Source organism: Myotis daubentonii, chromosome 13 (genome assembly GCF_963259705.1).
Source record: "Myotis daubentonii chromosome 13, mMyoDau2.1, whole genome shotgun sequence".
In the NCBI taxonomy this organism is placed as follows: Eukaryota; Metazoa; Chordata; class Mammalia; order Chiroptera; family Vespertilionidae; genus Myotis; species Myotis daubentonii.
Window position 1 is genome coordinate 40,771,520 of NC_081852.1, and position 11,714 is coordinate 40,783,233.

An 11,714-nucleotide genomic window follows, 5' to 3' on the forward strand; every position below is an offset into this window, starting at 1 on the left:
AGCCTCCTGGGAGTTCCTGGGAAACTGGGGCAAATGGCTTTGCAGCAATTGAACAGTGATGTTCACAAGTACTGCTGATGGTGTGGGGTCCTGGTGCTCACCGCCACCCACCATGCTCTTTCCTGCTGCTCCAAGTCCAGGTAGGGAGCACTGGGAGCTTCCCCCAGACCTGGCTTCCGAGGGCCCCATGTTCTAATTCCCTCAGGGAAGCCCAAGGCCTCCTCTCCTCAACATTTTGGCCGCATCTGAAATAAGAAGTGAATTAAGTGCTAGAAACAGTGGGCGGCTGGGATGTTTGCCAGAGCTGACCCAGACCCATGCCTCTCACACACACCCAGGTGAGCCAGCCATGCTGCCCCTTCCCTGGCCCTGGGCTGCCCGGGGCTTTGGGCTCATGGGCCTGACCTGGCCCACACTCACTCACCTGCTGTTTTAGCCTCGGTGCCTTGGTCAGGCTGGCAGCTAGGGCCTTCCTGGGTTAATGGAGAACACCCTTTGCAGGAAGTTGGGAGAAGCCACTGTCACTAATGGAGATCAGGCACCAGAACAGGCCAAGATCATAAAGAACCAGGGAGGCAAGAACACCTCCAGGGGTATAGAAGCGCATCCTGCCCAACCATCTGCAGGACTTCTCACTTCGACAACACGTGGACACAAATGAGCACCCACATCACAGGAAACAGGAGACTGCGTTTTAATAATTCAAAGTCTGGAATCCTAAGCCTCAAACGATTCCCTAGAAAACCCCAGAAAAAAACATACATCTGACTGCAAATGGATTCACTTGTTCCCACATGTATTTTTATGTGTCCTGAAGGTTTTATGTTTCCTGAGGAAGAGGGGAGGAGAGAGGGCCAGACTAAACTACGATAAATAGAGTTGAAGGCTGAGCGAAAATGGGAAGTTTTCAAACGAAACTTGACCTCCTTGATGTTGCTACAAAAGGTTTCTTTCTGATTTGCCATCACAGTAACCTGAAATATAGAAAACAAAGTCATCAGCGACAGAAAGATGGACCCAGTGTGTAAGGTAGATTACAAATTCTGGACCCATTCTTGTAAGGTTACAGCAGGATGGGGCTGTAATTCATAATCACCTTCAAGGCTTTTTCTGCAAGCCTTTGAATTTATCTGGGGCAATGGGATCTGCTGTATGAAATACTGTTCTTTTTATTTGTCTTAAATTTGCCTCACTGCATTTCAAAGGGTTGGGGGGAGGGTGCATCCTCCTTTTCAGAAAGTGTGCCTGCAGGGGATTGTCAAGGGGAGGGGGGTGGGGGGGGGTAGGACACATATGTAATACCCTTTGTAATACTTTAAGCAATAAAAAAAAAATAAAAAATAAAAAAATAAAATAAAATAAAAAATTAAAAAATAATTACCAAAAAAAAAAAAAGAAAGTGTGCCTGATCGCAGCCATCCCACTAATAATTTTATAGAAAGTTCCCCATGTTCTGTGCCATGTATCACCAGGTGGTGCCACAAGGGGCTTCAGTGCCAAAACAAAACAAAAACACAACATTTTGGTTTGCATACAACTCAGCTACTTACTATACAGATCTTGGGAAACTTTTGTAATCTTTCTTAGCCTCTATTTTCTCATCAGATAGATGAGATATAGGCAAAGGGTTTGGCCTGGAGCCTGCCCATGCTGAAATCCTTGCCTAGACCACCCCAGGGTGAAATATCAAAATCTTACTGATTCATGTTTTTGGTCTGGGTTCATATTGTTTTGGTGTAGTTTTGCTCAGCTAGTTAGAAGACCAACCGAAAAGTTCAGTTTTGTTCTCTTTTCCCTACATTTTAACATTGCCATAGTTTTCCATGGGAGTGAGTGTCAATTCAAGTAGACAGCACTCTTTCTTCTAGAATGTTCCTGGTTTTCAGATCAATATCAGATGACGATAGAATCTATATAAAGACCCAATTGTCATTCCAGGAAATATCCAAAAACATAAGTGAGGAAGATCAGCTGGTCAATTTGGTATCACGGTAGAGAAAGAGCATTTGTTGAAATCATTTTGAACTTGCTGTGATAATGTCTCTAAGTTTTTACACCAATGGCCACATTTGCAGCCCAACTCTTCACTGGGGCCACTGAATCCCCAAATAATATTAATTCAGTCAAAATGGGTTTTGGGCAGAGTATCCAGGGGCAAAATCCTGTGACTTACCGACTGGGCTAAATTGGCAGAAAAAAAGGAAGAGTCCCCTGCAGTTTCACTTAAGTGAAAGTGCCAGGTTTTTGAAAAAAGGCGTTTGTCCACTCCTTCCGCATCAGCCCCATGATGAGGCCACTGAAACATCTGATCGAGAAGAGCCAAGACTTGGGCTCCCAGGGGCTTCTAAGGCTCCCTGTTTTCTCGTGCAGGCAGATGAAACACATCCCACCGGCAGGTGGGCACAAACTCCCTGCCCACCGACCCCTCAGGGAGAGCTGGCTGCTGCCCGGGCCCCTGCCCACCAGCCCACTCACCATTGTGCATAATCAGCCTATACTGCCTGCCCAGGCACAGCTCCTCCTGCCTCCGCCTCACGACCTTCTGCACTTCCGGAGGCAGGCCATAGGGGTTGCGGGCAAACACGAAGGAGTAGCTGTCAGCACAGGTGCCGTCGAAGTTCAGGAGGCGGCAGGAGTACTGCACGGCGTAGGTGTCGTAGTCCGTGTCGATGATCCAGTGGTCATCATCTGCAAGCCAGAAACAGAGCCAAGGCCTCGCGCTCAGCCCGCTCAGCCCGCAGGGAAACTCCCCAAACTGAGACGCCAGCGGCTTCCTGAAACTGGTTTCATTGTGTTAGGAGCAGGAGACCCCAGAGAATTCCGACAGCTTTTATAAGTCTGGGGATGTTGTTCTAGTTTACAGGTAAAAAGTTTGATTTGGGGGATCCTCATTCACTTCAATGATTACCTCTCCCCCTGATGACAAATGTGACAGCATCTTTTTAAAGAACAACTGAGCATGTGGGCCCATCAAAACCATGGAATAGATCTTCCTCCTGTGTCTTCTCCATCAATCCCCCAACAGCTATGCCTTAGGGCTGATGTCTGATGGCCACCAACTTATGTTATCTCAACATCTGGATATATCTCTTGAGATGGTCTCTATCAGCTAGCTCCCAGTCATTTCAGTAACCATGCTGCCCTCCTGCCTCTCAATCACGGGAGGAGGCCACTCTGATGGCCTGGTTCATGGCTTTTCTGGCTCCATCCTAATTCCTGTCTAGTAACCCTGCCCATTTTTCCTAGCAGGCAAAGGAATAGTCTTTGCTTTGGGGGTGGGTGGGTGGGGGAAGGGCACATGATGCCTACCATCTATCATCAAGTATTCTTTTTAGAGCTTGTACTTGTCAGAACTCCTCTGACAGAGGGAGAGTTAAGTCAATGAAAAATTTAGATATTTATTCCTAAGACCGGGATATAAGCCACAAATAAGTGTACATGAAGGTGGGGGAAATGCCAATGCCAACAAAGGCAGGATGGGAAATAAGGATGTATGTCAAGGATCTGCCATGGAGAAACAATACTCAGGTTTATCCAAATACCTTATATATGGTTAAAAAAAAAAAGTGCCACATCTCTACTTAATTTAACATTCTCATTGACATATAACCATGAATAGGGCTTTCTGAGCACTTAGCCATGTCAGTCATTGTGTAGACACTTTCCCTTTCGCCCCCAGTTACTTTTTACATGAACCAAAAAGCGCACACTATCACCCCCATTTTATAGATGAGGAAAGTGAGGCACGGAGAAACTAAATAATTCACCCAGGATCCCAAAGAGCAGGGCAGAACTGGGTTTCCATCGGACTCTGGGGCCCACTTGCATAAACTCTATGCCACGTTGTCTCCAGGCAACAAGTAAATTAGGGGCAGAGGAAACAAGAAACAAAAAGGCTTTGCATCTCTATCTCATGTGGGTCATGAAACAAGTGATCATCTCTGCCCTGTGTCGTGCTCCGCACTGGAGGCTGCAGTGGTCTTGGATTCCCCAGCATTAGAGGCTGTGAGGGAGATGGTTAACACTGCCCTACGTCACCTCCGGCTGTGCCTTTTGGCTCAGAGAATGCCAGCCAGTAGGAGTTCAGCCCCAGCCCAGGCCCTGCAGGAGGCCTGCAGAGCAGGATGTGGTGGAGGCCCCGCTTCAGCTCACTCCAGGTCCCCCAGGAAGAAAGAGCCACCCCTGCACCTCCCAGGCTTAACCACGGAGAGAGTGTCAGGGGCCAGGTGGGGGTGCGCAGACACATGACTGCTCAGGGGTGGCCTTGAAGTTATTCAGCAGGTGGGCCAGGAACAGAAGCCAAGGGGCCGCCTGCTGGGCCCCACCCTAACCACCAGCTCCACTCACAGGCTCTGGGCAGAGTCCGCCTTCTCTCCGAATGAAATCATTTCTTCCCTGGTTATGGGCCTCACTGTGTCTCTCAGTCACAGGCAGCCCAGCAGCCTACCCCTCAGACACAAAAGTACTGTGCTTTGAAATATGACCCGGACTCATGATCCAGGCAGCTATTAGCTCAGCAAATCTGCAGCTTAATTTTTTCCCAGAGTTGTTGCCAGAATTCTAACATAGGAACTAAGTAAATTTCAAAGCTCAGCTTTAGGAAAATTGGCTACCTTCTTGACTTTTATAAAAGGCCTAAGCTGGCTAGGTGTTATTATGTCCAGGCTCTTTTTTGGCTAACTAGTGCAGAGATGAAGAATTTAAACTCTAACAATCTTTACTCGACTCTCCCTCCTAAAACAAGAGATGAACTGTCGGAGCCATCCTAGAAAGAGTGAGCTCACATCTCCCACCTCTTCACTGCCAGCTGCTCGGGTGGGTCCCTCTGAAGAGCCAGACGCCCCAGACATTTCTGGATGGCAGCTATCCGCACACAGCAGAGCCAGGGAGAGTAGAGACAGCGGCCATACGGAGGCCTCTGTGTCTACAGATGGGTTCAGAGGTTTTGATTACCAGTCCAAAATCCAAAACAAAAACCCCACTCAGTTAGAGGGAGCCAACTCTGGCTTCCTGTGGTGGGCCTAGAATGTGTCCCTCCAGCTCCCTACGTCTGTGTCTTGCAATCTCCTAAAGTGATGAGAAGGTCCCTGCAGTTCTCAGGTCTAACCTTCCAGGTGGGCCAGCCGGACGGTGGCGTGACGCTAGTTCTGACTAATCACCTGAAAAACCCAGCAGGCCTTGTCAAAGAGGAGTCTGAGGCCTGGGGACCCGAGTGATTAGCTGTGTGGCCCTAGGCTAGCCACCTCTCTAACTCGGAGATCTCAATGCCTGATTCTTTTAGTAAAAATAGAGACTCCTGCTGCCTGGACTGTGCGCGTAGTGGGTGTGTGTGTGCGCCTTTACGCTGGAAACGCAGGAGGCCTCGTTTCTGAGTAGGCCTCCGTCCCCTGTAAAATGTTTGGATGTTTAAATCTTAATAAAACTGGGTGTTAACGGGGAAAAAAAAAATGGGCTTTCTCTAATTTGTTCATTGGAAAATGAGAGTCTTGAATCCGATGCTCTTTGTGGATCCTATCATCCCAGACCCAGACTATCAAGCTATTATTTCATGACTGGGGAGAGCTAAGCAGTAATAATATACACGGAGAGAGAACGCATGTCTGAGGCACTGTGCTAAGTGCTTTCTGCACAGTTAACTCATGGCCTCCCCATAACACAACTCCATGAGGCAGGTGCTATGATCACCTCCTTGTACAGGTGAGGAAACCGAGGCACAGAGAAGATAAGGAACATATCTAAGGTCCCACAAAGTAGGATTTGAACTCGGGCAATCTAACTTTAACTGCGCGCTTAACCACTACACTGCACAGCTTCTTTCCTGAAACATCCCTGAGAAGGAATTTATCCTTACACCTTCCATAGTTATCTCAATATCATAGCAATCACTTTCAAGATTTCAATACTTTTTCTCTAAATGAAATCATAGATAGAACCGCAATCTACAAGAGGTAAGGGCAGAACTAATCTGGTTAGTTCTCAAGGGGGAGGAGGAGGCAAGAGGCAAAAACCCTCTTGCTCATGGGGTCTTCTCTACCCTGCCCAAATGCAGTACCAATAGGATCCTAGTCCTTCAAAGAGTGCACCTGAAAATGCCACTGAGAATTATGTGTTTATGCTTTTTAGAAAGTAATCTTGTACCCCTGGTATTGACTTTTGTAACGCATCATCAGAAAAGTACATATTTCATGCTATGTGATTCACTTTTGAAAGTTTTGCTTCATTGTTTGTAATAATTATGATTACTTCTAAGGATAAGAGCTTTTTACCCCTTGTAAGATAACAATGCCATCTGTACAGTGTAAATCAGAGCTGAAGCTACATTAGATAAAACATGCGCTTTCATCTAACATACAACTTTAGAGGAAGTCAAGGTGTATGTGCCGTGTGTAGAGTGATGGGCCACGTAAAGAATGCTTCTGCCCTGGACGACCAGCTAAGAGAGTTCCCCCCCCCCCGCCCCCCCCCCCCCCGAACAGCCCCCTGTGGCCTACCCCACAGGAGAGACCGATGCTTTGTAAAAGCTGGTCTGTAAATAAGGAGTCCCTGCTGCTCAGGGCCACCTAATCCTGGCCCAGGAGCTGGAACCCCCGGCTCTGACACTGACTCTCACAAACTTGTATGACCGTGAGCAAAGCACTTCATTCTCTTGGCCTCGGTTTATTCATCTGTTTATTGAAACCTTTGTAGGGTTAACTATCTCTAAGATCCCATGACCGCCCCCCCGCCCGGCTTGCACAATTCCCTAAGTACCAAGTAGATTACAGGTTTGAAATTTAGGAGAAATGGGTGGTGGCGGCAGGGGCGGAGTGGAAAGAGCCTACAGATGTTGTGTTCTCATGATCAGGCCAAGTTTTAGGATGCTCTTCTGAGAGTCCTCAATACTCTCCCTCCCCACATCTGAGTTTTGGTGCTTGGGAGAAAGGGAAGAGGGCATTGCCACCAAGAGCACTGTGCCTGGCTCAGAATCTCTGCATCATGAGACAGGGCAGAGGGCGGGCAGTGGGCCAACCCTATGCACCATGCTCCCTACATCCTTGGATGGGGGTCTACCAGCCTCTGCTATCCCAGGGATTCAACCCAAAGAGATAGAGGAAATGCAAAGCCAGGTTGAGCGGTGATGTGGGCTGGGTGGTAAACTTGGAGAAGGCTACACACCCTGGAATAGTGGCTGGACAGGAAAATGGCAGGAGGGGGCCTCACAAGCCCAAAGGTCCTTTGAGCTTGGGCCAGGTTTTATGAGCTGGGGGCAGGGGAGGAGGTGGGCCAATCTCATGCCCCTAACCTCAGGCGGTGCCCAGGGTTCCTGCCACTTAGAGACCACGTTTTTCCCAAGGGCGCCACTGGAAAAGAAACCCAGAGATTTGGCCCGGTTGTGGCCCTCCTACCCCACAAGGCAGTCCCACTGAGCTGATTACTCACTTCCTCTCTGGAGAAAGGACGCTACACCCCAGTACTTCATCTTGAACTTGGCAGGGTCCTCCGTGTCTGTGAAGGTGCCCACCATGTCTGCGCACACGTCCCAGTTGCTGCAAAGGCCAAGGGGATCCTGAGCCAGGCCGGGCAAAGGCTTCCTCCCTCCATCCTCCATCCCACCACCCGGGTGCTCCCTTCCCTCCCTGTCAGGGTTTGGCGCCCAGCCCGGGGGACCCCGGGGCGCAGAGAGCTCTGCCGCCCAGAGCCCACTGACTTCAACAGACGGACTCGGCCCTTGGCGGTGGCGCTCATCTGGCCGTTCTCGTCCACGGAGAACTCGGCGATGATGTTGTCCTGCAGAAAGAGGCCCTCGGGGTCCTTCTTGGCCATGGCATACCAGGTCCCGGCGAACTGCAAAGGAAAGGAGAGCGGGTTTGGCGATGCGCGCACGGTGAGGCTGGCCCCGGGGCTGGGGGGACGCGGGCACCGGGGCCCCCGGGCCGGTACCTACCCGAGCCTTGTCGAAGTTCTCCTTGACTCGGAAGCTGCTCACCCGGCAGTCGCGCTCCGCCCGAGCGCTGCCCAGCGCAGCCAGCAGCACAAGTGCCCACACCCACTCCATCGCGCCCAGGAATCGCCCTGCGGGAAACGCGCGCCGTCGGTGAGCGCTGGACCGCGGAGCCCACCGCCCCCCTGACCCGCCCCCCCACCGGCCCGCGCCGGCCCGCCGCGCCCTCCCCATCGTGCCGTCCCCGCCGGTCCCCGCCCGGGCGCCGCTCACCACCGGGAGACGCGCGCAGACCTGACCGGGAGTCCGGGCGCGCAGGGAGCCAGGGAAGCGAGCGCGCCGCGGGGCCACCGGCCACTTTATAGCACCGGGGGGAGGGGGTCGCGCTGTCGCAACCGCGCCGAGGGGGAGGGGGAGGCGCGGGCCGGCGGGCCAGCACTTGCACAACGCGCCCTGACTCACAGGCGCCGCACGCAGGGAGGGTCCCGTTGGCCCGAGCCTCACCTCCAGCGCGGCCCGGGTTGGCGGAGCCGCCGCGCAGGGTGGCCTCGACGGAGCCCAAACTCTGCAGCGGCGACGAGCCGCGGGAACAGGCCTGGCCTCCTCACCTCGCACTCGTGCCAGCGGCCTGCAGCGGCGGCCTGGGGTGGCCTCGCGGCCCAGTGGCTCTGGCGGGGGCCCAGGTCCGCCTGGCGGGAAAACCGTGGCCTCCCAGCGCGAGAGGCCCTACGATGATGCCGCCTGGTGCGTCAGTGCCCGCGCCTGGCTCGGCCAACTTGGCCCCTCCGCCCTCTTAGGGCCAATTGTGAAGGGGTTGGGGAATATTTCGGCCAAGTCGTTTTTCATTTTATAAAGGATGTATTTTACTCCCTTTCAGGAGAGTTGTGGTGCTCTGTGGGTCAATATTTGTTCTTTCGTTTCAACATCTTTAGAAGCATTAAAACCCTCCCTGTTAAATATTCTCCAGAAACGCAACCCTGGTCAGGACAGGAAATATTTTAGCAACCTCGGTGGTCGCCTACTTTGTGGCGTTTTGCTCAAGCCACTTTGAAACACACCTACCAATTGTGTATGATACGATTTCAGAGCCGTAGTAGGACTTCGTTTTGTTTTCAAAACAGCTAAAACAGTTGTCTGAGTGGTGGACAAGAGGGAGGAGGTAAACTCTATGACAAACGTCTCATGGTCAATAAAGTTACAACGGTGTGACACATAATGCTATTTTTGTCTGCGCGATGGCACAATTTACCCACCTTATTTTTCTCTTTCCCTTCAGACTTAACCAGTTCCTCTAACATAATCAAAGTAGCCCGAAGATTTGGCTTTTGGCGGAATGAGAATTAGTGATCTAAGAAATACCCTTTTGTAACATTCCCTCCATACAATGCCAGTTGTGTCTCCATGACCCAAATTGGAAAGAACTGAGATGAATCTGTACCATGTTGCTGACACAAACTAAGAGAGGGCTGGGGAAGAGAAGGTTGGCTGCCAGACATAGAAATAAGGGGTTGATGGTCCCGCGGGGGAAAGCATTGGGGTTCCTGTTGAGCGCCCTGAGAAGGCACCTGGGTTTTTCATCACCTTCCTGTTGAAGGAGACTAAAGTTTTGCCACCGGAAGTTGCCTTTTGGAATACTGGCCTTTAACTGGTTACTAAGAGACAAAGACTCAGAAAAGAACCTTTGACTCTCCTCCTTTCATGCCCAAGAGACTGAGAGAGAAACACCTGCTTCAGGAAGGGAACCTTAGGACCTCGGATGTCTGTCGCCTTAGCCTAATGTGAATTAAGCGTGGCAAGTAGGAGTGCGTCAGGCAGGGGCCTGCTAGCCAGATACTCCCTGTATCCCACTGTTTCCTAGTTGCTTCGGGGGATTTTCAGATCACCTGTGTTCCCTCTTCTTTAACTCCCTATAAATTGCCCATTCTCACTTTTGAAATCTTAGACCCCTAACCACCACCCCCCCCCCCCCGCCCCGCTTAACCCTCAACCTTTTTCCTTTGTCCAAAATATCATATATACCCACTGTTCCCTCACTGCCTTTGGAATTTTCATGCTTATTTGAATTCCTTGCATGTATTAACATTTTTATTTTCTCTTGTTAATCTGTCTCTGCTAATGTGATTATTAGCTCAACTAGAAGAATTTAGAAGGTGGGAGGGAAACTTTGTGGGTTTTTCAGCCCCCACACTGTAACTCTTTGGACATCTACCCGCCTGTTCTGCTTCCACTTTGCACCTTCCCCTCCACTCCTGCTCCCATTTGAGTCTCTGGTGCCTCTGGAGAGCCAATGATGATGCTTTTACTCCTTACTGCCCCTGAGCTAGGAAAGCCCTGTTTCTGGCCTACGGGCTAACCAGAAGATCTTCTGATTAGGCTGGTTTTATCACAGGATGTATAATCCAGACCAGCTCAGATAACGTCTGCTCCAGAGCCACTCCTGCAGGCCACACAGGTGGTAGTATATGCACTGTAGGTGGGAAAGGACTTGAGGGCATCTCTCAATCTCCTGTGCAATGCTTGGATCCCTTCTGCCATTCCAGAGTAGAGATCTTCCAGGTTCTCCTCCGTCACCTCTAGTGACGGAGAGCTCCCCACTTTGGACAACTATTATGCTAGAAAAGTTCACCTAATACCTCAGCCCTTTCAATCATTTCTCCTAGATCAGTGGTCGGCAAACTCATTAGTCAACAGAGCCAAATATCAACAGTACAACGATTGAAATTTCTTTTGAGAGCCAAATTTTTTAAATTTAAACTATATAGGTAGGTACATTGTTATTAACTTAACTAGGGTACTCCTAAGGCTTAGGAAGAGCCACACTCAAGGGGCCAAAGAGCCTCATGTGGCTCGCGAGCCACAGTTTGCCGACCATGGTCCTAGATCATATTCTGGTGGTCCTTACACGCACCGTATACTGAATAAATGTAGGGGATTTCAATGCATTTTCATAGTGGTTGTTTTTATAGCAACACATTTTCATTTATTTGTTAGATGCTTAAAGGTCAGTGTGTGTAAATGTTCCTCCTCCTACTCAAGCTCTCTCTTAATGCTAAATCAATGAATCTGTTGTCCCAGACACTGGCAAAGGAAACAGTTTATTTTGGCATCCTCTCTTGAATTTCTTCATGATCACGGTACGTGAATACAGGTCAACAGGTCAACTGATGTTTTTAACTTTAGTGCTTTGAAATGTATCTACATAAAATAAAATTTCAAATATGCATATATAGATAAAATATCAATGGGAAAAATGTTCACAGCAATTACCTCTGTGTGATAGGATTAGGGGCTGTAAAGGTGGGTTTGTTTGTTTGTTTTTTTATTTGGCTCCAAATTTTCCTACAGTGAAAATGTTTAATCAGAATATAAAACAGATATTCTCTTTGAAAATAGTTTTTTTTCTAGATGTAAAATTATGTTGCATATAATATACACAAAGGTTCATTTTCTTTTTGTTTTTTTTTAAATTAAATCTTTATTGTTCAGATTATTACATTTGTTCCTCTTTTTCCCCCCATAACTCCCCTCCTCCCAGTTCCCGCCCCACCCTCCGCCCTCACTCCCCACCCACTGTCCTCACCCATAGGTGCACGATTTTTGTCCAGTCTCTTCCCGCATCTCCCACACCCCTTTCCCCACCAAGAATAATCAGTCCATTCCCTTTCTATGTCCCTGATTCTATTATGATCACCAGATTATTTATTCACTTGATTCTTAGATTCACTTGTTGATAGATGCATGTTTGTTGTTCATAATTTGTATCTTTACCTTTTTCTTCTTCTTCCTCTTCTTA

At 49.4% G+C, this 11,714-nt stretch overlaps 1 protein-coding gene across 2 annotated transcripts; it reads right to left on the reverse strand.

Annotated features, from left to right (window-relative positions):
* Positions 1–674: 674 nt before the first annotated feature.
* On the reverse strand, positions 675–8,344 carry RBP4 (retinol binding protein 4). 2 transcript variants are annotated; one of them, XM_059662872.1, is made up of 6 exons: positions 8,195–8,344; positions 7,925–8,052; positions 7,688–7,824; positions 7,420–7,526; positions 2,476–2,688; positions 675–974 (listed from the first exon to the last, which is right to left on the reverse strand). In XM_059662872.1, the coding sequence occupies exons 2-6, from the start codon at positions 8,033–8,035 to the stop codon at positions 937–939; spliced, it is 606 nt and encodes a 201-aa protein (XP_059518855.1). In that variant the 5' UTR covers positions 8,036–8,052; positions 8,195–8,344; the 3' UTR covers positions 675–936. The 2 variants fall into 2 exon arrangements, with proteins under 2 accessions (XP_059518855.1, XP_059518856.1); XM_059662873.1 differs by having other exon boundaries at positions 8,216–8,237.
* Positions 8,345–11,714: the final 3,370 nt, after the last annotated feature.

Excerpts from the sequence above, each read along its gene's own strand:
- RBP4 (XM_059662872.1), bottom strand. The coding sequence starts at position 8,035 with ATGGAGTGGGTGTGGGCACTTGTGCTGCTGGCTGCGCTGGGCAGCGCT. Across the intron at positions 2,689-7,419 it reads GTCCTTTCTCCAGAGAGGAA|ATGATGACCACTGGATCATC; the intron begins GTGAGTAATCAG and ends TCTGGCTTGCAG. Across the intron at positions 975-2,475 it reads TAGGCTGATTATGCACAATG|GTTACTGTGATGGCAAATCA; the intron begins GTGAGTGGGCTG and ends TCTATATTTCAG.